At 40.4% G+C, this 26,271-nt stretch overlaps 1 protein-coding gene across 1 annotated transcript in view; it reads left to right on the top strand.

Moving 5' to 3' along the window:
• The window catches only part of pald1a (phosphatase domain containing paladin 1a), an 82,589-nt gene that overhangs the window by 23,174 nt on the left and 33,144 nt on the right, over positions 1–26,271 (top strand). Inside the window, 3 exon segments of the mRNA XM_036571924.1 lie at positions 3,833–3,973; positions 4,969–5,040; positions 10,463–10,603. Of these exon segments, the coding sequence (XP_036427817.1) occupies positions 3,833–3,973; positions 4,969–5,040; positions 10,463–10,603 (354 nt within the window).

Here is a 26,271-nt window from a genome sequence, read left to right as displayed (position 1 = left end):
TCAGTAGTAATGTGAGGATGTCAGTAGTAATGTATGTCAGTAGTAATGTGAGGATGTTAGTAGTAATGTATGTCAGTAGTTATGTGAGGATGTCAGTAGTAATGCATGTCAGTAGTTATGTGAGGATGTCAGTAGTAATGTGAGGATATCAGTAGTAATGTATGTCAGTAGTTATGTGAGGATGTCAGTAGTTATGTGAGGATGTCAGTAGTAATGTATGTCAGTAGTTATGTGAGGATGTCAGTAGTAATGTGAGGATGTCAGTAGTAATGTGAGGATGTCAGTAGTAATGTATGTCAGTAGTTATGTGAGGATGTCAGTAGTAATGTGAGGATATCAGTAGTAATGTGAGGATGTCAGTAGTAACGTGAGGATGTCAGTAGTTATGTGAGGATGTCAGTAGTAATGTATGTCAGTAACATGAGGATGTCGATAGTAATGTGTATCTAATGTGAGGATATCAGTAGTAATGTATGTCAGTAGTTATGTGAGGATGTCAGTAGTAATGGATGTCAGTAGTTACGTGAGCATTTCAGTAGTAATGTATGTCAGTAGTAATGTGAGGATGTCAGTAGTAATGTATGTCAGTAGTTATGTGAGGATGTCAGTAGTAATGTATGTCAGTAGTTATGTGAGGATGTCAGTAATAATGTGAGGATATCAGCAGTAATGTATGTCAGTAGTAATGTATGTCAGTAATAATGTGAGGATGTCAGTAGTAATGTATGTCAGTAGTTATGTGAGTGTCAGTAGTAATGCATGTCAGTAGTTATGTGAGGATGTCAGTAGTAATGTGAGGATATCAGTAGTAATGTATGTCAGTAGTTATGTGAGGATGTCAGTAGTAATGTATGTCAGTAGTTATGTGAGGATGTCAGTAGTTATGTGAGGATGTCAGTAGTAATGTGAGGATATCAGCAGTAATGTATGTCAGTAGTAATGTATGTCAGTAGTAATGTGAGGATGTCAGTAGTAATGTATGTCAGTAGTTATGTGAGGATGTCAGTAGTAATGCATGTCAGTAGTTATGTGAGGATGTCAGTAGTAATGTATGTCAGTAGTTATGTGAGGATGTCAGTAATAATGTGAGGATATCAGCAGTAATGTATGTCAGTAGTAATGTATGTCAGTAGTAATGTGAGGATGTCAGTAGTAATGTATGTCAGTAGTTATGTGAGGATGTCAGTAGTAATGCATGTCAGTAGTTATGTGAGGATGTCAGTAGTAATGTGAGGATATCAGTAGTAATGTATGTCAGTAGTTATGTGAGGATGTCAGTAGTTATGTGAGGATGTCAGTAGTAATGTATGTCAGTAGTTATGTGAGGATGTCAGTAGTAATGTGAGGATGTCAGTAGTAATGTGAGGATGTCAGTAGTAATGTATGTCAGTAGTTATGTGAGGATGTCAGTAGTAATGTGAGGATATCAGTAGTAATGTGAGGATGTCAGTAGTAACGTGAGGATGTCAGTAGTTATGTGAGGATGTCAGTAGTAATGTATGTCAGTAACATGAGGATGTCGATAGTAATGTGTATCTAATGTGAGGATATCAGTAGTAATGTATGTCAGTAGTTATGTGAGGATGTCAGTAGTAATGGATGTCAGTAGTTACGTGAGCATTTCAGTAGTAATGTATGTCAGTAGTTATGTGAGGATGTCAGTAGTAATGTGAGGATGTCAGTAGTAATGTGAGGATGTCAGTAGTAATGTATGTCAGTAGTTATGTGAGGATGTCAGTAGTAATGTGAGGATATCAGTAGTAATGTGAGGATGTCAGTAGTAACGTGAGGATGTCAGTAGTTATGTGAGGATGTCAGTAGTAATGTATGTCAGTAACATGAGGATGTCGATAGTAATGTGTATCTAATGTGAGGATATCAGTAGTAATGTATGTCAGTAGTTATGTGAGGATGTCAGTAGTAATGTGAGGATATCAGCAGTAATGTATGTCAGTAGTAATGTATGTCAGTAGTAATGTGAGGATGTCAGTAGTAATGTATGTCAGTAGTTATGTGAGGATGTCAGTAGTAATGTATGTCAGTAGTTATGTGAGGATGTCAGTAATAATGTGAGGATATCAGCAGTAATGTATGTCAGTAGTAATGTATGTCAGTAATAATGTGAGGATGTCAGTAGTAATGTATGTCAGTAGTTATGTGAGGATGTCAGTAGTAATGCATGTCAGTAGTTATGTGAGGATGTCAGTAGTAATGTGAGGATATCAGTAGTAATGTATGTCAGTAGTTATGTGAGGATGTCAGTAGTAATGTATGTCAGTAGTTATGTGAGGATGTCAGTAGTTATGTGAGGATGTCAGTAGTAATGTGAGGATATCAGCAGTAATGTATGTCAGTAGTAATGTATGTCAGTAGTAATGTGAGGATGTCAGTAGTAATGTATGTCAGTAGTTATGTGAGGATGTCAGTAGTAATGCATGTCAGTAGTTATGTGAGGATGTCAGTAGTAATGTATGTCAGTAGTTATGTGAGGATGTCAGTAATAATGTGAGGATATCAGCAGTAATGTATGTCAGTAGTAATGTATGTCAGTAGTAATGTGAGGATGTCAGTAGTAATGTATGTCAGTAGTTATGTGAGGATGTCAGTAGTAATGTATGTCAGTAGTTATGTGAGGATGTCAGTAGTTATGTGAGGATGTCAGTAGTAATGTGAGGATATCAGCAGTAATGTATGTCAGTAGTAATGTATGTCAGTAGTAATGTGAGGATGTCAGTAGTAATGTATGTCAGTAGTTATGTGAGGATGTCAGTAGTAATGTATGTCAGTAGTTATGTGAGGATGTCAGTAGTAATGCATGTCAGTAGTTATGTGAGGATGTCAGTAGTAATGTATGTCAGTAGTTATGTGAGGATGTCAGTAATAATGTGAGGATATCAGCAGTAATGTATGTCAGTAGTAATGTATGTCAGTAGTAATGTGAGGATGTCAGTAGTAATGTATGTCAGTAGTTATGTGAGGATGTCAGTAGTAATGCATGTCAGTAGTTATGTGAGGATGTCAGTAGTAATGTATGTCAGTAGTTATGTGAGGATGTCAGTAATAATGTGAGGATATCAGCAGTAATGTATGTCAGTAGTAATGTATGTCAGTAGTAATGTGAGGATGTCAGTAGTAATGTATGTCAGTAGTTATGTGAGGATGTCAGTAGTAATGCATGTCAGTAGTTATGTGAGGATGTCAGTAGTAATGTGAGGATATCAGTAGTAATGTATGTCAGTAGTTATGTGAGGATGTCAGTAGTAATGTATGTCAGTAGTTATGTGAGGATGTCAGTAGTTATGTGAGGATGTCAGTAGTAATGTGAGGATGTCAGTAGTAATGTGAGGATGTCAGTAATAATGTGAGGATATCAGTAGTAATGTATGTCAGTAGTTATGTGAGGATGTCAGTAGTAATGTGAGGATATCAGTAGTAATGTATGTCAGTAGTTATGTGAGGATGTCAGTAGTAATGTGAGGATATCAGTAGTAATGTATGTCAGTAGTAATGTGAGGATGTCAGTAGTAATGTATGTCAGTAGTAATGTGAGGATGTCAGTAGTAATGTATGTCAGTAGTTATGTGAGGATGTCAGTAGTAATGTGAGGATATCAGTAGTAATGTATGTCAGTAGTTATGTGAGGATGTCAGTAGTAATGTATGTCAGTAGTTATGTGAGGATGTCAGTAGTAATGTATGTCAGTAGTTATGTGAGGATGTCAGTAGTAATGGATGTCAGTAGTAATGTATGTCAGTAGTAATGTATGTCAGTAGTAATGTGAGGATGTCAGTAGTAATGACATGCTGTAATATGCATGTATGTGTGTTTTCAGGACTTTGACGGTTTGCTGGAGGCGATGAAGAGTGTGCTGGCTGAAGATTCTCGGGCTGCGTTCGTGTTTAACTGTTCTAACGGAAAAGGCCGGAGCACCACAGCCATGACTGTAGCAGCCCTGACGCTCTGGCATTTTAACGTAGGTCTCTTTGCCCCAGAAGCGTTTTAACAAACATCGGTTTCCTCTACATTCCTTGGTGCTACAGGTTCATACAGTACAGTGCAAAAGTCAAAACTGACATTATATACAGATTTTTCAGCGTCTGTTTTACAGAACTGTATCTAAACTAAATATAACATTTTAGTATTTAGTGAGTCACTCTTCACCTTTATTCCAGCTTCCATTCTTTTCAGGAGACTCACTTTCAGTTCCTCAAAGAATCTGCAGACACACCTCCAAAGTTCAGTCTTAGAAGCTGGTTGATCATTTTCTGAAGTAATCAAACACATTCAGTGGTGTTGAGGTCTGGACTCTGGGGTGGTCAGTCCATCGTTCAGCTTCTTTGTTTGATGTGTCCGTCTCCTTTTCTCAGTGAGGTTCTTCTTGACAGCTACACATCCTTTCAGACCCACAGCGCTGAGTCGTCTTCTCACAGTGGAAGGATGGACAGAAACACCTGTGGATGTTTTCAGATCTGAAGCAGCTTGATTTTCTCCTCTCTCTCAGAGATGAAAGCTTTAAGTGCTGTTTATCTGATGGGGGCGGTTTTGGGGTCGACCAGGTCTTCCAGGTGGTTGTTAGGAGCCACATTTTCTCTTTAGCTTTAAAAATGTTTTGAACTTCCTTTTCTCTTATTGTCCTTTGACTTTCTTCATGGATGATCTTATATCTAATCTTCTCAGAAAAATCTCCTGAACAACTGCATAACTCTAAATAAATGAGTGGTGCTCTCTGGCTTTTGCACAGTACTGTTCCCCCAGTTGAATGTATATTTAAAGCCTCAGGGAACTTAAATCTGATGATCAGCTGAGTTCGGTGAAATTTGCTTCTTTAGTTTTAGCACTGGAGCTGTGATGCTGATGTTGCCACGTAACGGAAGTTAATTGCTAATGATACTAACTGCACACCGTAGTGTTCGGCTTTTTTCCCGCGAGAATATTTGAAACACTAATGAAAGTTCTCGTGTTCTGCAGGGGTTCCCTGAGTTTGGAGAAGAGGAGATCGTCAGTGTTCCTGATGCTAAATACACCAAGGGGGAGTTCGAGGTAACATTCATTCACACAGTCTGTGACAAAACATGGTCCCACTTATATTGTCTCTACTGTCTCTAATAACTGTGTAGTTACACATGAATAACATATGCGACAATGTAAACACTGATGATTTGGACAGTATTACAGATGGATTACAGAAGTACAGCCTGTGTAGTTAAACATGTGTATCAACTTCAGTTTTGCCTCATGTAATTACACAAGTGTATCTTCTACACAGGAAGTTTCCAGTATTGCAGTGTTAAAGTTCCTGTGTAGTTGTTATGTAAGTACTGTGTAATAATGCAGTGGTAATATAGACGTTGCTTTGGGGGAGCTGAAACTGGTTACAGTGTCACAGCACTAACAACATAAATGCTGGCTAAATGTTAGGAAAGCTGGCAGATACAGTGTAAATAATGTCTTAATGTAAGTTATTCCATACTACAAAAACAACTGCTGTTCCAGTCTGATTACAAATGTAATTATATTAATGTTATTACTCTTGTGTAACTACATGAGAGAGAATAGGCTGTTACAGCTATTAAGATAATTACATGAGGCAAAACTGAAGTTGATACACATGTATAATAACATAAGGTGCACTTCTGTAATACATCTGTAACAGTGACTACATCATTACAGATGTAGTAATGACTAATGACTACAGTAATTACTACATCACTACATCATTACTTTGTTGTTGCATATGTTGTTCATATGTACTAAAACATGTAACTAATACAAAGATCAGTTTCACATCCATATGTTCAAATAACCACATTCATCCTTTTGTGTATGTTTACTAGGGGTGTGGGAAAAACTCGATTCTTAGATGCATCGCGATGCGGACGTGAACGATTCTGAATCGATTCATTCAACGTCAGAAATCGATTTTCTAAATATTTAATTCATAACGTAATGTTGACAGAACGCAAAAGGCGGAACTTGGAAGTGGGAAAGTGCAGCGCCCGGACAGTCTGTGGGGCACATAACAAAAACACTACTGGAGGAGCGAGAAATTCAACCGGCTCCCTCTGCATTAAAAGCCAGGTTAGATCAGGAGTCACAACACAAATGATAAGAAGAGCCATTTTGTCCTTTCAGCGAAGTCAAACCAGCTTGGGAGCCGCAACATTTACTGCCCAGTATGTCTCAGTGTGTGTTAATGTCCTAGTATGGGCTAAACATATAAACGAGAGCGCAGATTTACTCCGCTCTGCTTTAAGCTTCAGCTTTAGCCGCTTTCCTCCCATCTCCGCCAGAACACCTTTCTTCAAAACTAGAAGAGTTTCTTGTAAAATGTCTCAGCGTCCGGCTGTTTTACGAGGCTGAAGTCGCTTCTCATTCGCCAGCTTCTTGTTCTAATTTTCCCGTTTCACCTTAAATTCCGCCTTAGGTGCCAAATGTAACTGCTGCACCATTTAAGGTGGAACGGGAAAATTCGAAAGAGAAGCGAGTTCATTTTCGCAACTTTTTAGAGAAAGACAGTCTCTCAGCAGATTTAACCACCCGCGCTGCTTATAAATGCGAATAAGTCTCCAAATGTTCGTCTTAATCTGTTTTTTCGTTCGCTACTGGTGAGGCCAGACCTCGGGGCTATGTGACCTGCTGTCCTCAGTCGTTGAGAACCAGGGCTTTCGCGCTATGCTGCACACTTTGGAGCCGAGATTCAGCGTCCAGTCTCAAAAATACCCCCCCACTCTCTACAACGAGACCAAAAGGGTGGCTGTAACGCGCTGCATGGACACCCATTGCCACCCATTGTCAGGGCAACAGCGCATTTTATCGCAGATGAGTGGCAGCAGCGTCTCTGAATGAGAGCCTTCTAGTTCACTTGCCACATCACTTCCATTTGATTTATTAATAAAAGATATTTTAGATATTTAAAGCAAAGTATTTGTAATGATCCGTAATGCATTTACATTATGGATCATTACAAATACTTTGCTTTAAAACTACCGAGTCCTCAGACAGTAGGAAGATAGAAAACATGTATAGAGAAAAAAGATGCATCGATAATCATTTTATAATCGTATCTCAGCCTCTGAATCGTAATCGAATCGAATCGTGAGGTGCCTAAATATTCCCACCCCTAATGTTTACTGTGGAATATTGTATTGGACATAACTCTAAAACTCAGATTTATCACAAGATAAACTCAGAAGACTCGTGTAGGTTCTGGATAGTAAATAAAATGGGGCGACAGTTAAAAGGTTAATGCTACTTAAGGCAGATTTAAGGCAGCTGAAACCCATTTAAGGAGTGCAAGACACTGAAGTAACTTATTTTTAGTTTTTATATTGCAGGTTATTTATAATAAATACTATTTTAAGGTGTATTACTGAAGGAGGCATTTAGCCTGTTAGCAAATTGTTAAGAAAATAAGTTGCCTTTCATAACAAAACTGGGCTCTGTCTTCATCTGTCTGTACGCTTGGTGATCCATGCAAGTGTTCTAGTTCATTCATAGCACAATGTTTACTGACTTGAGAGTTCAGGTCTTGTGAGGTGGCTGTATGTCTGCGTATATTGAGTATTTTACAATGACTTTGAATGCAACACAGCCGGTCAGTTTTTAGAACCAGAACTGTCCATTTCATTATACCACATTAAAAGGGAATTCCACCAAATCTTCAAAATTTGTGCGTAAGTGAAAGGTTATGATGTAAACAGAGTCATTCAGAGTGGTTTTGCATTCTAGAGAAACTTACTGAGTCAGAATTGTTCACAGTGGTGGTGATAGGAACCAGACGTCCACCTCTAAAAGCTCCCCCACAGAAAGTTACTACATGAATGGTTATGAATTCACTGCCTGACTGAGACACTGTTTTACGGCAGTTTTGAGAAGACTTTAGTAAAAAATGTATAGAAAATGTATTTTTTAAAAAGTCTTTCATGGTGGAGGGATACATGCAGGGTGTTGTGAGGCAAAATAGTCCCCAAAGAAAACCACTATCCACTATTTCCCATCATCAACATTCCATATAAACTCAGAAGACTCGTGTAGGTTCACTGGTGGTTCTGGATAGTAAATAAAATGTCTATATTTGTGTTGTAGTCATGGCGACCCCTGGTTCCTATCACCACCACTGTAAAGACATCTGAACCATTTCACACCAAACCACTCTGAATCACTCTGTTTACATCTCACACACTGAGTTATGCTGTTATTATGTTGTTTGAACTATTTACATGATTTTAAACTATTGTAAATGATTGAACTGGTATTGTCCAATGCAGACTCTCTCTGTTTGAGTGACAGTGGACAGAAATATCTTTGGCCGTTTGTGTGACCTGGGTCATGTGTCCTGTGTCTCGGACTGCTTGGGGGGGCTTTGTGGCTCTGACACACTTTACTCAGGATATACGGTTATAGCGTTCTCACTCTCTGAGCCCAGTGCCCTGACTGACCTGTGTTCAGTGCTCTATGTAGGCCAGCTGTGATATTTAGTACACTAACCCATTTAGTCCAGTGTTACACAGACTGACCTCATACATACACACACGAATGCACCCTGAGACCACCCTGACTGACCTGTTCTAGACTTTACACACCAAAGCTGTGAAAACAGCACTAACTTTGTGAAAATAAATATGTAAAACTAATATGGGGGGGTGCGCGATCAGATCTGATTCACTCTGGCTTTACATTACTTTTGTGTGTGAGGTGTAAACAGAGTGATTCAGAGTGGTTTGGTGTGAGATGGTTCAGATGTCTTTACAGTGGTGGTGATAGGAACCAGGGGTCGCCATGACTACAACACAAATATAGACATTTTATTTAATAACCAAAACCACCAGTGAACCTACACATTAGTAAAGTATGGCCAAAAATATATTACGATATAATTTAGAATGTCTGACTGTTTCAACATATGTATAATGGCCAACTGTGCTTGACCACAGAGGAATTAGACCTCCGCATTTAACCCATCCGTGCAGTGAAACCCCCACATACACACTAGTGAACACACGCGCTAGGGGCAGTGAGCGCACTTGCCCGGAGCGGTGGGCAGCTCTGTCTGCAGCGCCTGGGGAGCAGTTGGGGGTTAGGTGCCTTGATCAAGGGCACTTCAGTCACGTACTGTCGGCTCAAGGGATCGAACCGCCGACCTTCCGGTCACAAGGCTGGTTCCCTAACGTCCAGCCCAGCTGCAGCTCTAGTTAGTTAAGAACACCAAAGACAGAAGCTGATTGTGGGTGAAGCAGATAAACGATCAGCTTCACTGAATCTGGATTTGAGCAGCTGTTTTTCTTTAACACAGCATAACATCGTTAGTTTTTTTTCAGGGACCTCCAGAATTTAGAAGTTGTGACACCCCCTGTACTTTGTGTAGAACAGTAAAGAGAAACTAATTAATTTGCTTATGAATAATCCTGATTTACAGGTTGAGCTTTTTTTTATGTATTTGTGACTATTATAAAACTCTCCCTCGTCCCTGCTGTTCACCTGTGGAGCTCTGCTCTGCTCTGAGATCCAGTTCTCTCTGGACGTGGACAGCTCAGCCCCCACCGCGCTGCGCTCTCCTGACTGACTTATGAATATAGGAATTATTCATACTGAACAGTGTAGCCGGTTCAGACAGAGCTGAGTGATGCAGTGTCAGTAGGGAGGCTGTTAATTCATTAAACAGCACTGACTGGAGATCTGCTCTCATTAACGACTCAGTGACATCATCACAAACGAGCAAACGCCTCAGACTTCCTCACCAAGACACAGTGAAGAGAAAATGAGGAACATTAGTGTATTACTAATATATTACTCTTTCTTTTCTTTTTCTTTTCTTTCCCTTTTTGTGTTCTTTTCTTTCTTTTTCTTTTTCTTTTCTTTTTTTTCTTTTCTTTTCTTTCTTTTTTTCTTTTCGTTTTCTTTTCTTTCTTTTCTTTTTCTTTTCTTTCCTTTTCTTTTTGTTTTCTTTTCTTTCTTTTTTATTTTTCCTTTCTTTTCCTTTTATTTTTTCTTTCATGCTTTCTTTTCTCTTTTTCTTTCTTTCTTTTCTTTTTCTTTTGTTTTCTCTTTCTTTTTCTTTCTTTCTTTCTTTCTTTCTTTCTTTCTTTCTTTTTTCCATTCTTTCTTTTCTTTTTCTATCTTTCTTGCTTTCTTGCTCTCCTCCTTTTTGTTTGTTTGTTTGTTTGTTTCTTTTTCTTTCTTTCTCTTTTTTCTTTCTTTCTTTCTCTTTTTTCTTTCTCTTTCTTTCTCTCCTTCTTTCTGTCTTTCCTACTTTATTTTTCTACTTTTTTTGCTCTTGTTTTCTCTCTTCCTCTCTCATTTTTTTCTTTCTTGTGCTCTTTCTCATGCTCCTGCTCTTTCCTTCTTTTCTCTTTTTCTCTTTTTTCTTTTTCTTTCTTTATCTGTCTCGCTCGCTCTCTCTCTCTCTCTGTCTGTTTCTCTCCCCTCTCTCTCTCTCTCTCTCTTTCTTTCTCTCTCTCTGTAGGTGGTGATGAAGCTGGTCAGGATTCTCCCTGACGGTCACAGGATGAAGAGAGAGGTGGACATGGCTCTGGACTCGGTCAGTGAGACCATGACGCCGATGCATTACCACCTCAGAGAGATCATCATCTGCACGTACAGACAGGTAGGGGGCGCTCTCACTCATTACTCTGATTAATACGCCAACACATCAGATCAAGTCAGGATGATTTAAAGGATCTGAATCGTGGAAAACTGGAGTCTCCATTATGATGCAGTTCACTGTTAGAAGTTTCAAAGCTACTGGTCACTCACCGGTCAGTACGGTCCAGATATGACAGCTAAACCACAAACACTGCCTGTTTAGAGTTCATCGCTTTTGTGATGTATTTTTTTTTTTTTGTTTAGCCCCGCCCATTCACTCCGAAATTATCAGGATGTTTTCAGCACAGGCTGCTGTTAGAATGAGGCACAATACAGGGCAACCAATCAGAGCAGAGCCCATTTACATACATCTGAGAGGGGATTTCCACCAATTTTTCAAAATTTCTGCATAATTCAGTGGTTGAGATGTGAACAGTCAATCAGAGAGTCATTAGAATGCCCTCACCGCCATGGATGGGTATTAAAAAGATGCGTAGGCTGAAATCTTAAGCCTACCGTAAAGCACAGTCATCAGGCAGTGAATTCATAACCATCTCATGTAGTAACTTTCTGTGAGGGAGCTTTTAGAGGTGGACGTCTGGTTCCTATCACCACCACTGTGAACAATTCTGACTCAGTAAGTTTCTCTAGAACAGAGCGTTTCACACCAAACCACTCTGAACGACTCTGTTTACATCTTAACCACTTAATTATGCAGGATTGTTTTTAAAAAGTAGTGGATTTCCCATTTAAGTGATATAGGCCCAGCTGCAGTTCCTCGGTTGTCCTGTAGATGGTGGTGTTCTTCCTCCTCAGAGTGTTGGGCTTCAATTTCAGCTCATTCATAAAGGCAGTTTCAGCTTCATCTTCACATTAAACTGGCAAAGAGACTTTTATTCTGTTTTAATCTGTTTTAGACTGAACAGGGCGTTTGATCCAGTGTGTGTGTGTGTGTGTGTGTGTGTGTGTTTGCATGCTGAGCTGTGATAAACTGTGTGTTTTACAGTAATCAGAGGAAACTGTGTTCTGGGACGCATGTGTGAGGTGTGTTAGTGGGTTTGTGGGTCACCTCTCTGACGTCATTCATTAGTGGACATTTCAACTTCAAGGTCAAGTTCAATGTGGCTTTATTGATATGACTGTAAGGTCCAGTATTTCAAAGCATTATACCAGTGACAACAATGACAACAACATCATGAACATATAATAATAATAATAATAATAATAATAATAATAATAATAACACTGTTCACTGTATTATAAAAGGTAGAATTTAAGTGACCCTTATTGGTCCAACAACCTCCGCATTTAACCCATGCAGTGAAACACCACACATACACTAGTGAACACACACACTGGGGGCAGTGAGAACACTTGTCCGGAGCGGTGGGCAGCCCTATCCACAGCGCCCGTGGAGCAGTTAGGGGTTAGGTGCTCGAGGGCACTTCAGTCACGAACTGTTGGCTTAGGGGATCAAACCAGCGACCTTCCGGTCACAAGGCTGGTTCCCTAACCTCCAGTCCATGACTGCCCCAATTAATAATTTATTATATAATTATTAATTATACAAATTTGATAACATTTTTTCATATGTGTAGTGTTGGGGGTATGTGGGGTGGTGGTCAGAAGGTTGGGGGTATGGAGAGGGTGGCGGTCACTAGGGTGGGCATGGGGGGGGGGTGCTGTTACATATTTATCATTATTTGTGTACATTTTTTGACATTTGGGATCAACTTTCTAAAATTGTTTGTGTAAAATTGTCTCTCTCTCTCTCTCTCTCTCTCTCTCTCTCTCACTTCTATTTTCTTTTGTCTTTCCTCTTTCTCACTGTTTTTTCTCTCCTTTCAGTTTTCTTTCCTCTTTCTCTCTTTCCCTCGTCTCTCTCTCTCTCTTTCCCTTCGTCTCTCTCTCTCTCTCTCTCTCTCTCTCTCTTTCCCTCGTCTCTCTCTCTGTTCTCTCTCTCTCTCTCTCTCTCTCTCTCTCTCTCTCTTTTCCCCTTTTTCTCTCTCTTGCTCTTTCTATCTTCCCCCTCTCTCTTCTGCTGTTCTGTCTTTCGTCTTCTCTCTCTCTCTCTCTCTCTCTCTCTCTCTCTCTCTCTCTCTCTCTCTCTAAATGAGTGAACTCTGGATGGTGGTGGAATATTTTCCCTTCTATCTTACCTGGAGTGCTCCAGAGTGTGTTGTTGATGGTTCCAGCTCAGTTTAACCCCGGGGCAGTGTGGGTGGTGTTCAAAGCCACTGAATATAAGCTTCACCTGAATCATGTAGATTTGATGAGTTTGTAGGTTTGGGAAAGTGGGCGGGGTCTACTTTATCCATTTTATGTCACTATTATAGTATAATCCCAATAATAGTGTAATCAGTGTGGATCAGACACAGCAGTGCTGCTGGAGTTTTAAACACCTCAGTGTCACTGCTGGACTGAGAATAGTCCACCAACCAAAAATATCCAGCCAACAGCGTCCTGTGGGCAGCGTCCTGTGACCACTGATGAAGTACTAGAGGATGACCAACACAAACTGTGCAGCAGCAGATGAGCTATCGTCTCTGACTTTACATCTACAAGGTGGACCGACAAGTTAGGAGTGTCTAATAGAGTGGACAGTGAGTGGACACAGTGTTTAAAAAGTGTCTGATCCACTCCTTTTTTATTTACAAACTCAGCTGAAAACATCACGTCAGATTTGCGTATATTGTTTAACTCGCTGAGCCGGAAGAATGACTAATGAATGACCAAACGGAGGAGGTCAGTGTCTTTACTCACAAACCGGTTGCTTATGACTGCTCTGGTAGTTTTTCTGTTCTGATTTCACACAGAGGCATTAAAATTTCCTGCACCGGGTTTATAACACCGTTTCCATGAGTCAGTAAGATTTACGTAACTCTTCGGTTTCACTGTAGATAACAGAGTATTTTAATTATATGAATGAGCTCAAAATTTCTTTAGCCAAACAAAATTGTGTGTAGAGGTGAAACACCCACCTTCTACTCCTACTTACTGGCCACTTTAATAGAAACAGTTATCTTGTGCTTCCACTCACTGGCCACTTTATTAGAAACACCCACCTTGTGCTTCTACCCACTGGCCACTTTATTAGAAACACCCACCTTGTACTTTCACTAACTGGCCATTTTATTAGAAACACCCACCTTGTGCTTCTACCCACTGGCCACTTTATTAGAAACACCCACTTTGTACTTTCACTAACTTGCCATTTTATTAGAAACACCCACCTTGTGCTTCCACTCACTGGCCACTTTATTAGAAACACCCACCTTGTGCTTCCACCCTCTGGCCACTTTATTAGAAACACCCACCTTGTACTTCCACTAACTGGAATGATTGATTTCCAGTGTTTTGGAAAGGTTCTTAAACCCCTTTCCAGACTCTACCTCCTTCTTTCTGAAGGCCTCAGTGAGCTCTAGGCATGGTGACACCACACAGTCCAAACCAGAGCAGATATCTGATGTTGAAATGAGACGGGTTCCTTCAAGATGTTCTCTAACGGCGTTGTAAGCATTTGCGCCTGATCAGGTGCGCCTGATTTGAAGTGGATGCATTTGAAGGAGTGATATATGTAGGGGTGTGCTTACTTTTCCCCACATAAGAAAATTTCGTTACTGTTTATTTCTGTGATTCTAGGATTTATTTCTATTTTATTTATTATGATTTATTACATAAAAGATGGCAAAAATGTTGTTCTTAGTGTCTCTTATTAAATCATATCACCTTTATATGGAGGACCTGATATCTGTGTATCTGAATATGTTGAAAAACTTTGTGTATTTAAAAGAGGTGTAGCCAATGGGTGGCCAGAGTGGCCAGTTCCACCCTATAATGAAGGGTGGCTGCCTTTCTGGCCACCCAAGTTATGTAAATTGAGACAGTCAGCCATCATTAGTAAAGCACCAACTGTGGTATATGGAAACCTGCCATCTGGGTCATTACCAGTCAGTTATGAGAGTCTGATGACGCTAAATGTAATAATTAGCATAATTTGCTGTGATTGGCTAATTTACTCAGTAAACAGGTGAGTGAATGTGCGCCGAGGCCTTTAGCTGTGCTGCTCTGTGAGCTACATTATGAAGTCGGATATTTGATGGTAAGATGAGTTAACTGTCAACAGTTGGTCTGCAGTAATCACTAAGCATGCTAACTAGTTGAATACAGGGTGATTCAAAAAGATTGATCTGATTTCAAAGCGCCATATTTTTCCAACCGTGAGGCGCCTAGGAACCAATCACATTCCAATTGTAAGAGGGGGTCAGCGTTTCTGGCTGTCAGTGGAAGATGGTTCCCTTCAGTCTGAGAGGAGATGAGACCCCTGAGCAGAAAGCGTTCTGCGTTCTCCACTTCAATAAGAGTGAATCCGTCATAACTGCAGCGTGATTTTCATTAGCAGTGAAGCTCCAACAGCTCAGAGCGTTCGCCGTTGGTTCCACAACACTGGATGATCTCCGAAATCGCACTGAAAGAGCCGTGAGTGCAGAGACACCCGACATGCTCAATCCAGTATGGGATGAGTTTGACTGTGGTGTTGATGTTGTCTGTACAGCTGGAGGAGGTTCATACTGAGACCTTGTACAATTACATAATAAACTTTATGCTCATTTAAACCATTTACAGTTTACTGCATTGATCTGTAACGATTTACAAGTGAAAATCAATCATTTTGAAATCAGATGAATCTTTTTGAATCACCCTATACATTCATGTGTTGTGTGTCATCTGAGCTTCAACTAATCAGTCTAATAGATTCGTTGATGCAACTAAAATAAATAAACTTCTGGTCTGTCTGTATGAAACACTTTGCTTCAAGTTAACGTTACGCAGCGAAGAAAGTTCTGCATTTAATTTACTTGACTTTCCTAGCATCACCCCAGTAACTCTAAAAGTTCTAGCTACACCCCTGACTTACTTTCTGACTGTATAACTATATACCTACAAAGTGTGTCTGTGTAGAAGGAGCACCTGATAAAATGACTGCGTGTAGCTACAAAGTAACTGGCTAATAACCTCAATATGTGGCATTAAAGAGGAAGTTTTTTGATGAAACAATAAGCAACACTTTCTATGAATGTTGCATTCATAAAGCAGTGGTTTCAGCAGAAGCCGTGTCTCGATGTCCCAGAGGAACAGTGTTCCAAACGCTGGCGTTCTTTCTGACCAAACCGAGCACATCCCGTCCTCCTCCGTGATCACCGAGGCTCCACGGCAGCCTGAACCAGCGCAGATGGGAGTGATATTATTGAGCTGTAAACCGCTTGCTGTGTTTTTCTCTTCAACCTGAGCAGGACAGGTTGGCGGAGTTGTGGTCCCCCTTTATTTGGAAAGCCCTCTATAGATTATCCACAGATGTTCAGATTGTAAACAGTCTGGAGGTACCTGGTGAAGCTCAGTTGGTTCTCAGCAGTGTTGGGGTTAGTGTTAGGATAGTGGCAGTGTTGGGGAAGTTTAGGGTGAATTTTATAGATATTTATTTAAACGTATAGGAAAACAGTGCACAACAAAAAACATTGTTTTTGCTTAATAAGCACCATTAATATTTAACACAACTAACTACATCTCTACAAAATGCAGTAAAAACTGTGATTCCAGCTCCTACTGTTAATGAACAAATCAGCTGAAAGTGCCTAGAGTGCAAACGTTAACAGCGTACCCCAGAGGTGGGGTGTACTGAGGCACTGGGTGTAAAGGCCTTTACCCACCAAACACGATTTATTTGGACGACAGTAAAGAAATTCGAGCGTTTGTGTAACTGATGGTATCTTGCCGACCAAACACAATTTTTCGGTCTGCAAAAATGTGACATTTTATTCGCCTTCTGTTTGATTTTTGCGCACATGAGCTCACTGACCATTGCGGTTGCCTCTGCTGTTGGCATGAAGACCACCAAGATGATGGAGCAGCTGTGTTCCAGCAAACTGAGCCTTTTCTCGGGACAGAATCTCAAAAAAGCAGCTCAAACTGAGCTACAGACATCGAGTTAAATGAGAAAAACTCAACGTTTCAGCTTCTGAATGAAGTGATGAAGCTCCTCACGCTGCTCTCACTTTTCCAAAATCAAGTATCCATGTTTTCTGTTCTGCTGGGAGCAAAGAAACAGATCTTATTTGCACTTAAAGACATTTCAGCCCGTTTGTTTTGTGCTTCGTTTAGTGTGGAGCTGCATCTCTAGAATCAGCCCAAACTCAGCTGAGATCCCTGAAGTTTCAGCTCCTGAATGAGGTGGAGAAACTCTCCGTCCTCCTTTCACTTCTTTCACTTTTCCAAATTGGAAAGCAGCCTGAACACAGTTACAGTCTGTGGGAAACACGCCGAAATTCCCAAAAAATGGAATCATGTCTGGTGTGTATAGGTTTGATGCAAAAAAAATCATGTCCAAACATTTTTCATTTTCGTGTTGCACTTGTTAGGTAATGGCCTTAACTATCACTGGCAAATCAACACAAGATGAAATAAATATCATGAATTTTTTTTTTCTATGAAAATCAGCAAAACATGGAATTTGACCAGAGGTGCACAAACTTTTGCATATGACAGTACCTACATCAAAATAAATATGATTAGTGAACTAGACTGTGCCCAACACTGGCTAATTTATTTTGAGCAAATATCACCGCAACTTATATAAAATCTATTTTTTAAATACTAAAATGATCTCTATAGTGTGTTTTTAATGAAATCCAAAAAATTGACCTACTGTGAATGTATGTGGGTTAATATGTAGTTCTCTGTTTAGGAGTCTTAGTTATAACAGGGCGTTAAACTATAAACTGGGTCTGTTCTACAGTTTCTCATTAGGCTGAATGAAAAACTGACTCTAAATGTAGGTATTGTGATATAAACTGAGTCTGTTCTACAGTTTCTCATTAGGTTGAATGAAAAACTGACTCTAAATGTAGGTATTGTGATATAAACTGAGTCTGTTCTACAGTTTCTCATTAGGTTGAATGAAAAACTGACTCTAAATGCAGGTATTGTGATATAAACTGAGTCTGTTCTACAGTTTCTCATTAGGCTGAATGAATAACCGGCTCTAAATGTAGGTATTGTGATATAAACTGAGTCTGTTCTACAGTTTCTCATTAGGTTGAATGAATAACCGACTCTAAATGTAGGTATTGTGATATAAACTGACTCTGTTCTACAGTTTCTCATTAGGTTGAATGAATAACCGACTCTAAATGTAGGTATTGTGATATAAACTGACTCTGTTCTACAGTTTCTCATTAGGTTGAATGAATAACCGGCTCTAAATGTAGGTATTGTGATATAAACTGAGTCTGTTCTACAGTTTCTCATTAGGTTGAATGAATAACCGGCTCTAAATGTAGGTATTGTGATATAAACTGAGTCTGTTCTACAGTTTCTCATTAGGTTGAATGAATAACCGACTCTAAATGTAGGTATTGTGATATAAACTGACTCTGTTCTACAGTTTCTCATTAGGTTGAATGAATAACTGACTCTAAATGTAGGTATTGTGATATAAACCGACTCTGTTCTACAGTTTCTCATTACTTTAATGGGATTTTTACAAGTGTTCTGTAAAAGTTGTCCCACTTCACAGCAGCAGCTACAGAAGAACCCATTTATTGGCTGAGCTTGTATTGGGTAATTCCGGAAGATCATAGATGGTGCTGTAATGTTAGGGTTACCTAATAAAGTAAGGTATGTAAACGATCATGTATAAAAATCCAGGACGTATTTACATATTCTTGAGAACACACGGGACGCACCTCCTGAAAGTGGGTAATCCGGGGCGCCTGGTCACCCTGTATAGGAAAGGCTCTCCTGGTTTGGACGGCAGAGTGGAAAAATATTTGCAGAAAGGAGAGAAGTTTGAAAGCAAAGGTAGTGGACGTCACAGGGAGGGGGGCAGCGAGGGCAGAAAACCACAAATAGCGTCTGCCAGAAAGCCTGTATGGAGCCGGGGCAGGGGGGCCGGGGAGCTGGGGTGTGTTGCAGGTTGAGGAGGGGGCTGTTGATCTCCAGACTCTCCAACTGAAGGTCTTCACTAAACCACCCAAACAAACCTGAGGGAGAAAGAGAGACCAAAAAACCCTGAACAAATGAACGGACAAGCCAAATGGACCAGTGTGAATTAGGAAGAACATTCTAGCTAGAACAGTGTTTATTAGGGAGGATACTCTAGCTAGAACACAGTGAATTGTTAAGAACATTCTAGTTAGAACAGTATGTATTGGGAGGATATTCTAGCTAGAACCATGTGAATTGGGAAGAACATTCTAGCTAGAACAGTGTGTATTAGGGAGGATACTCTAGCTAGAACACAGTGAATTGTTAAGAACATTCTAGTTAGAACAGTATGTATTGGGAGGATATTTTAACTAGAACTGCATGAATTGAGAAGAACATTCTAGCTAGAACAGCGTATTGGGAGGATTTTGTAGCTAGAACCGTGTGAATTGGGAACAACATTCTAGCTAGAACAGTGTGTATTAGGGAGGATACTCTAGCTAGAACAGTGTGAATTGGGAAGAGCATTCTAGTTAGAACATTGTGAATTGAGACCATATTCTAGTTAGAACAGCTTGAATTGGGAAGAACATTCTAGCTACAACTGTGTTTATTGATGAGGATATTCTCGCTAGAAAAGTGTGAATGGAGAAGAATTTTCTATCTAGAACAGTGTGTATTGGGAAGGATACTCTCGCTAGAACAGTGTGAATTAGCAAGCATTAATATCTAGAACCTGTTGGACATTTCAGGGTACTGTATTGGAACATCATGTTACCCTGAAATATTTACCTAGTACTTTAGAGTTTGTACCTCACACTCTCCCAGTTAATATCTAGAACATGTTGAGCATACCAGGGTAAAAAGACTGTTTTGGAACTTACCATCATGTTTCCCAAAATAACTGCCTAGTACTCACTTAATATCTAGAACCTGTTGTGCCTTTCAGGGTAATTTATTGAGAACTGTCTTGGAACTTACCATCATGTTCCCCAAACTAACTACCTGGCACCCAGTTAATATGTAGAACCTGTTGAGCATTTCGGGGTAATTTATTGCAACTTGTTATCCAAAATAGTTTTCTAGTACCCACTTAATATCTAGAACCTGTTGGGCATTTCATGGTAATTTATTGAGAACTTAACTTACCATCATGTTTCCCAAACTAATAACCTAGTACTTTGGAGTTTGTCCCTCTCACTTACCTAATTAGTACCTAGACAATTACCCAGTTAATATCTAGAACGTAAGGGGCTGTAAAAGGATATCAAATGATCTAGTTTTTTAATCTGACCGACTGAACTGCAGAAGATTAGCCTCATTGTCCTTCAGGGTGCAGTAGTGGATGTTTGTAGATCCTCGAACGGATCGTATTAAACAGTAGTTGTACGTCTGATTAGACTCTGGAGAGCAGGCTGTGGTCGTGTACTCTGGGAGCCGCTCACGGAAGGATAAAGATGTTTCTGAACGAATGTGCAAACTTTCAGTCCTAAATGACCCGTCGCCTGACCGCACTCGGCCCTTATCACAAACCAACCACACGGCGTCATTAATTAGCAGTAATTTGTGTGGAGTTTAAGCTGCCGGCGGGATTTTGTTGTAGCAGAGATTAGCGGTTATTTAAGACGCGGTCCTCCCGAGGCTGACCGAGAAAATTTCCACTACTTGGTGGCTGCAGGTTTATTCTGGCAAGACGGTAATGGAGATGTCAGGTGACGTTGGGGTTCACCTGAGGAAAAGGCTCCAGCTCTGATGGGCAGCTCTGAACACGCCTCCGGTGGATTGAGTCCTGCTGCAAATGTGCTTGAGGGTTCACTGAGTCATTTTAGTGCACATTTTTGGCTGCCACTGGAGGTTTCAAGCAGAATTTATTTGAAATGTATTGGATATTTGCAAGGCTGGCTTCATGCCAGAAACGAGAGTAGAGCAGTCGTCTCTGACCGGCCAACAGGAACGGCTAGGAGTTCATTAGTCTGGACACAGAGATGCTTTTAGCTATTTAAACCCTGTAAGATCTGGTCAAAATGTAATATTTTGACCGGTAACTTGCACTGAGTTTGAAGTTTATGATGTACACCTGTCTGATAATGCGTTACCTTTGGATTAAGATGCCTTAAAAGGTATGAAAAGTTGTGTCCAAACTTTTGACTGGTACTGTATGGAGGTAAAACTGATTGGGGATGCAGATACTCAGTGTAAACAGGAGCGTCCAGCTGTGTGCTCTACATCCTCCATGCAGCGTCGATAGAAATGTGCAGCTGGCCCTGCCAGTCCTAATTACAGATTTAATTAACATCCTGCTCACTAATCATCGACCAGAGAGCACCAGACTGCCACTTATTGATCCTCTGTTTATTGAGCTTCCACTGAATTGTTTGTGTTCTCTCACCACGGAGGTGAATTTAAGTCAGAAAAAGCCACAGAGCACGAACGCAGCAAGTACACACACAGATCAGGCATAACATTCTGACCACCTCCTTGTTTCTACACTCATTGTCCATTTTATCAGCTCCACTTACTATATAGGTGCACTTTGTAGTTCTACAGTTACAGACTGTAGTCCATCTGTTTCTCTGATACTTTGTTAGCCCCCTTTTACCCTGTTCCTTTGTGGTCAGGACCCCCATGGACCCTCACAGAGCAGGTACTATTTGGGTGGTGGGTCATTCTCAGCACTGCAGTAACACTGACGTGGTGGTGGTGTGTTGGTGTGTGTTGTGCTGGTACGAGTGGATCAGACACAGCAGTGCTGCTGGAGTTTTTAAACACCTCAGTGTCACTGCTGGACTGAGAATAGTCCACCAACCAAAAATATCCAGCCAACAGCGTCCTGTGACCACTGATGAAGGACTAGAGGATGACCGACACAAACTGTGCAGCAGCAGATGAGCTATCGTCTCTGACTTTACATCTACAAGGTGGACTGACAAGGTAGGAGTGTCTAATCGAGTGGACAGTGAGTGGACACAGTGTGTAAAAACTCCAGCAGCACTGCTGTGTCTGATCCACTCAGACCAGCACAACACACACTAACACACCACCACCACGTCAGTGTTACTGCAGTGCTGAGAATGACCCACCACCCAAATAGTACCTGCTCTGTGAGGGTCCATGGGGGTCCTGACCACTGAAGAACAGGGTAAAAGGGGGCTAACAAAGTATCAGAGAAACAGATGGACTACAGTCTGTAACTGTAGAACTACAAAGTGCACCTATATAGTAAGTGGAGCTGATAAAATGGACAATGAGCGCAGAAACAAGGAGGTGGTCAGAATGTTATGGCTGATCGGTGTATAATTTCTATAAATATATACGTAAATTATTATTCTGTTACTTTCCTCAGTGTGGTTTTGGCAGCAAAGGCTCAAACTTTGAACAGTTGCTTTATTACTTGTTTGCTTTATAATATTGAAATGATAATAAAAGTCTTGAACTTGGTGTAAGAGAATGTAAACTGAATATACCTGTAATTAATCTACATAAATAACTATATTGATCATTGATACTGTGTTTGAATGATGCACTCGAACATGTGACGCAGTCACGTTTGCAAGTGGGGAAGCTCTGGATTCTGGATGACACACGAGTTTACCAGATGTGGTGTATAACGTGACCTTTCACCTCTGTTTCCTCCGGATCCGTGTAGTCGGTGCATTTTTGCACCAAAGTAGTGAAGTCAAGTAATTCAATAAATACAGTTAATTCAACACAGGATCACACACAGGACCCACATCACACAGCGCAGAATCAGGCGTATGAACACACGGCTCAGTCAGCACTGCTGATAACTACCTTCCTGCTCTCTGGACGAGTAAACCACTCCATCACTTTCGGAAAGAAATGGCCCCAAAACTGTCCTTCCCTCTGGAGTGCAGCATTCCAGTGTCACCAAACCTGTGCCATTTAGGTGACCTTAGGTGAACACTGTTCCTTTACTCACCGCAGTAACCAGATCTAAAAAACAGAAACACATTTTGTTTTGGTATGTATCAGCCTAATTAACAATTTGTGGAAGTCTATAAAAAAAGTCTATAAAAAAATTCTATAAAAATGTCAAGAAAAGTCTTAATTAAATTAATCTTAAACTGAAAAATGAACACTTCATAAATGCGTAGTCAGAGTTTTCTATATTTATATTTTATGTACAATATGTGTGTGTGTGTGTGTGTGTGTGTGTTTATATATATATATATATATATACATATATACACACACACACACATTTTATCATGTTTTAGAATTGCCTTGATTGTCTTGATGTCTTCAAGGTTGTTCTAGGTTATTCACTGGGTTATTCTGAGAAGGACTCTTATTGTGAAGGGGAAACTAGCCAGGTATATCAAGTATCAGGTCTATCATGTACATTCAAGTGCATATTTATTAAACACTGACATGAACTTGTAAAGTGTTTTTTAAGACATCTGTGCAGTCAAATGTACAGTAAGGGTTGCAAAGAGCAATAAATAATTAATAATGCATACAAAAATAATTAATATTTATGTATGTTTGTATGTATCACTGCTGTCAGAACAAAACCTGCCTGTTGTCCTTTACATTGTGTGTAAATGTCACGATGAATGGACCAAAAGAAACGGCCCAAAATGACTTGGAGAAAAGTCTGGTTCCATAGACTTGCATTAAGTGTAAAGTAGGTTTTTTCCTTCTCCTGTAAGGTTGCCTTATCCTGTATATCCACAGACCTCAGCCTTTACCGAGACATCTTAACTCTGAAGCCCTGTTGGAGCTGGATTAGTTTTACCAGAGTAGGTTCAGCGTTATGCGACAGGCGCTACGCTTCCCAAAAATGACACCACGTTGTGCGGCTAAATGCAGATAGACTGGCGTTACGTTAGTAAAGTGCTGCCCAACAAGACAAAAAACAGATTTATTTATTTATTTAACTCTGCTGAGTAGAGCCGTCACACCAAATTTTGGCCTAAAATTTATTTTAAAAACAAATTTGTGACTGAGGGATACATGCAGGGGGTTGTGAGGCAAAGAAAATGTATTATGTCAGATTTTCCACTATTTTCCATCATCAACATTCCGTATAAACTCAGAAGACTCGTGTAGGTTCACTGGTGCTTTTGGATAGTAAATTAAATGGCTATGTTGGTGTTGTAGTCATGGCGATGCCTGGTTCCTATCACCACCACTGTAAAGACATCTGAACCATTTCACACCAAACCACTCTGAATCACTCTGTTTACATCTGAGTTATGCAGAAATTTTGAAAAATAGGTGGAGTTCCCCTTTAAGTGTAGTAATGAAGTGCGATTACTGAAGTATGTTCCACTCCTGATTGTGATATAAATGTGAGCTCAGGCTGAGCTGAACGTGCTGCAGAGGATGTGTGGAATTACAGTAATCGTTTAACAGTCAGTGAGCAGCTCCTGAACGCTCGGTGGCGTCTGGCTCCTCGTGTGCGTCACAGTTGTATCTGTGGCTGGAAAATCTGGAGCGGAGCTGGTCTGCTAAAGTCATTAAGGAATCTGTCTTCATCTCATTCTAACACACACACACACACTGAGCTCCTATAAAGCGGTGTTGGGGGGGTTTAAGTCCAGAAAGCCCACTTTTCCATCTTGGTTCCAGATGATGCAGTGATTTGCGTGCTGCTGCTGCTGCTGCTGCTGCTGCTGCTTGGCTGCTGCTCTGAGTGATCTGGCTGATTATGGAGGTTCTGGCCTCCTGCCTCACTTTCTCTCACCGTTACTCTGTGTGTGTGTGTGTGTGTGTGTGTGTGTGTCTGTGTGTGTGTGCTGGCTCCAGAGTCTCCTACAGCGTGACCCATGTGTATTTGAGACCTCTCGGTTAAACACTGGTTTCATCTAAAAGTTTGTAGACACCTGCTGATCCATCATTTCCTCTGAAATCAATTGTATTAAGCAGGACTGGCCAAATAAGTAGAATACTCACTCGTTACATTGGTATTCGGTTCTCCACGTAGTATTGTTTTTTTTTTTAATTGAACGTTTCTGTTATGTATATGTATTTTATTACGTATATGTGGACAAAGTTGAAAATAAAGAAATTATACACACCCAATTCCAACCTATTTGATCTGTATTCAATTGCAGACAAGATTTCAATCAAGATTTTAACTGCCATATTTATGTACAATAACAATATATGTGTGTGTGTGTGTGTGTGTGTGTGTGTGTAAATGTACACACATATCACTGTTGTTGGAAGAAAACCTCGTATCTCCAAAATGGTAACTTTACAGGAGAAGGAAAAAACACACTTTACTTTTAATGTGAGTCAATGGAACCAGACTTTTGGGCCGTTTCTCTTGGTGTGTTCATCATGAAACTAACACGCAATGTAAAGGACAACAGGCATTTTCAAAATATGAAATATGAATATGAAATGACAAAAATGGAGATACAAGACAACAGCAATGTCTAAAAGATTTTATGAAATATATAAATATATATATTATACACACACCGATCAGGAATAACATTCTGACCACCTCCTTGTTTCTACGCTCATTGTCCATTTTATCAGCTCCACTTACTATATAGGTGCACTTTGTAGTTCTACAGTTACAGACTGTAGTCCATCTGTTTCTCTGATACTTTGTTAGCCCCCTTTTACCCTGTTCTTCAGTGGTCAGGACCCCCATGGACCCTCACAGAGCAGGTACTATTTGGGTGGTGGATCATTCTCAGCACTGCAGTAACACTGACGTGGTGGTGGTGTGTTAGTGTGTGTTGTGCTGGTATGAGTGGATCAGACACGTGTGTGTGTGTGTGTGTATGTATAAGCATAGTAAATATATAAGTAAGTAAATATATGTGTGTTTATGTATGTATATAAGGTTATATTGTCTATAAATGTGCGTGTAAATGTACACACAATTGTATACACACATACAAAAGTTGAAATCTTTTCTACAGTCAAATACAGATCAAAAAGGTTGGAATTGAGTGTGTATAATTTCTTTATACACACACACACACACACACACACACACACACACACACACACACACACAGTAGAACTGTGGTAGAGTTTTTTGTTTTGACATCTGTGGTCCAAATCGAAGGCCTAGCTTTAATAGCTACAGTTCCCCACTGGTCTCTGACCACCTCCGAAGGTGGTGACCAGATCATAATGCGCATCCGAGATGCATTAGACTCTGTTCAGAGGGTCTCTGAGAGTCACTGAGGATCTCTGAGGGTCTTGGAAGGTCACTGAGGGTCTCTGGTCTCTGATATAAACTCAGAGTGGAGCTCCAGTGCAGCTTCATTATGAAGTGACTCAGAGTTGGTTGTGGTGCAGTTTAATGAGCACTTGTGGGGACGGTGAGGTAACAGACTGAGGGTTTCCTCTCTGAGTACAGGTGAGCAGAAAGTGCCAGAGTGAATTAACTGTGCAAGTGGCCGCAGAGATTCTCAGATGATAACCTTTGAACTTTTGTTCCTGCATGAACTGATCCAGTAAATGGGGGATTTGTTTTTATTTTTCTTCTCCCTCCATCACTCCATCCCTCCCTCCATCTGCAGCCTCCGCTGTTGTCATTTCGTGCTGTGAGGAATGAGAGGAATTCAGTCCAGCATGCACTTCACTTCATACTGACAGCAGAGCTGTGTGTGTGTGTGTGTGTGTGTGTGTTACCCATTCGTGATGCCACTATTCAGATACTGAGATCACTATTTGAATATGGAAATCACTGCTTAACATTTGAAATCACTGTTT

This window comes from Colossoma macropomum, unplaced genomic scaffold (assembly GCF_904425465.1).
Source record: "Colossoma macropomum unplaced genomic scaffold, Colossoma_macropomum, whole genome shotgun sequence".
NCBI lineage: Eukaryota > Metazoa > Chordata > Actinopteri > Characiformes > Serrasalmidae > Colossoma > Colossoma macropomum.
Note: the sequence above shows the minus strand (reverse complement) of the source record. Positions and strands in the feature narration are given on the sequence as shown.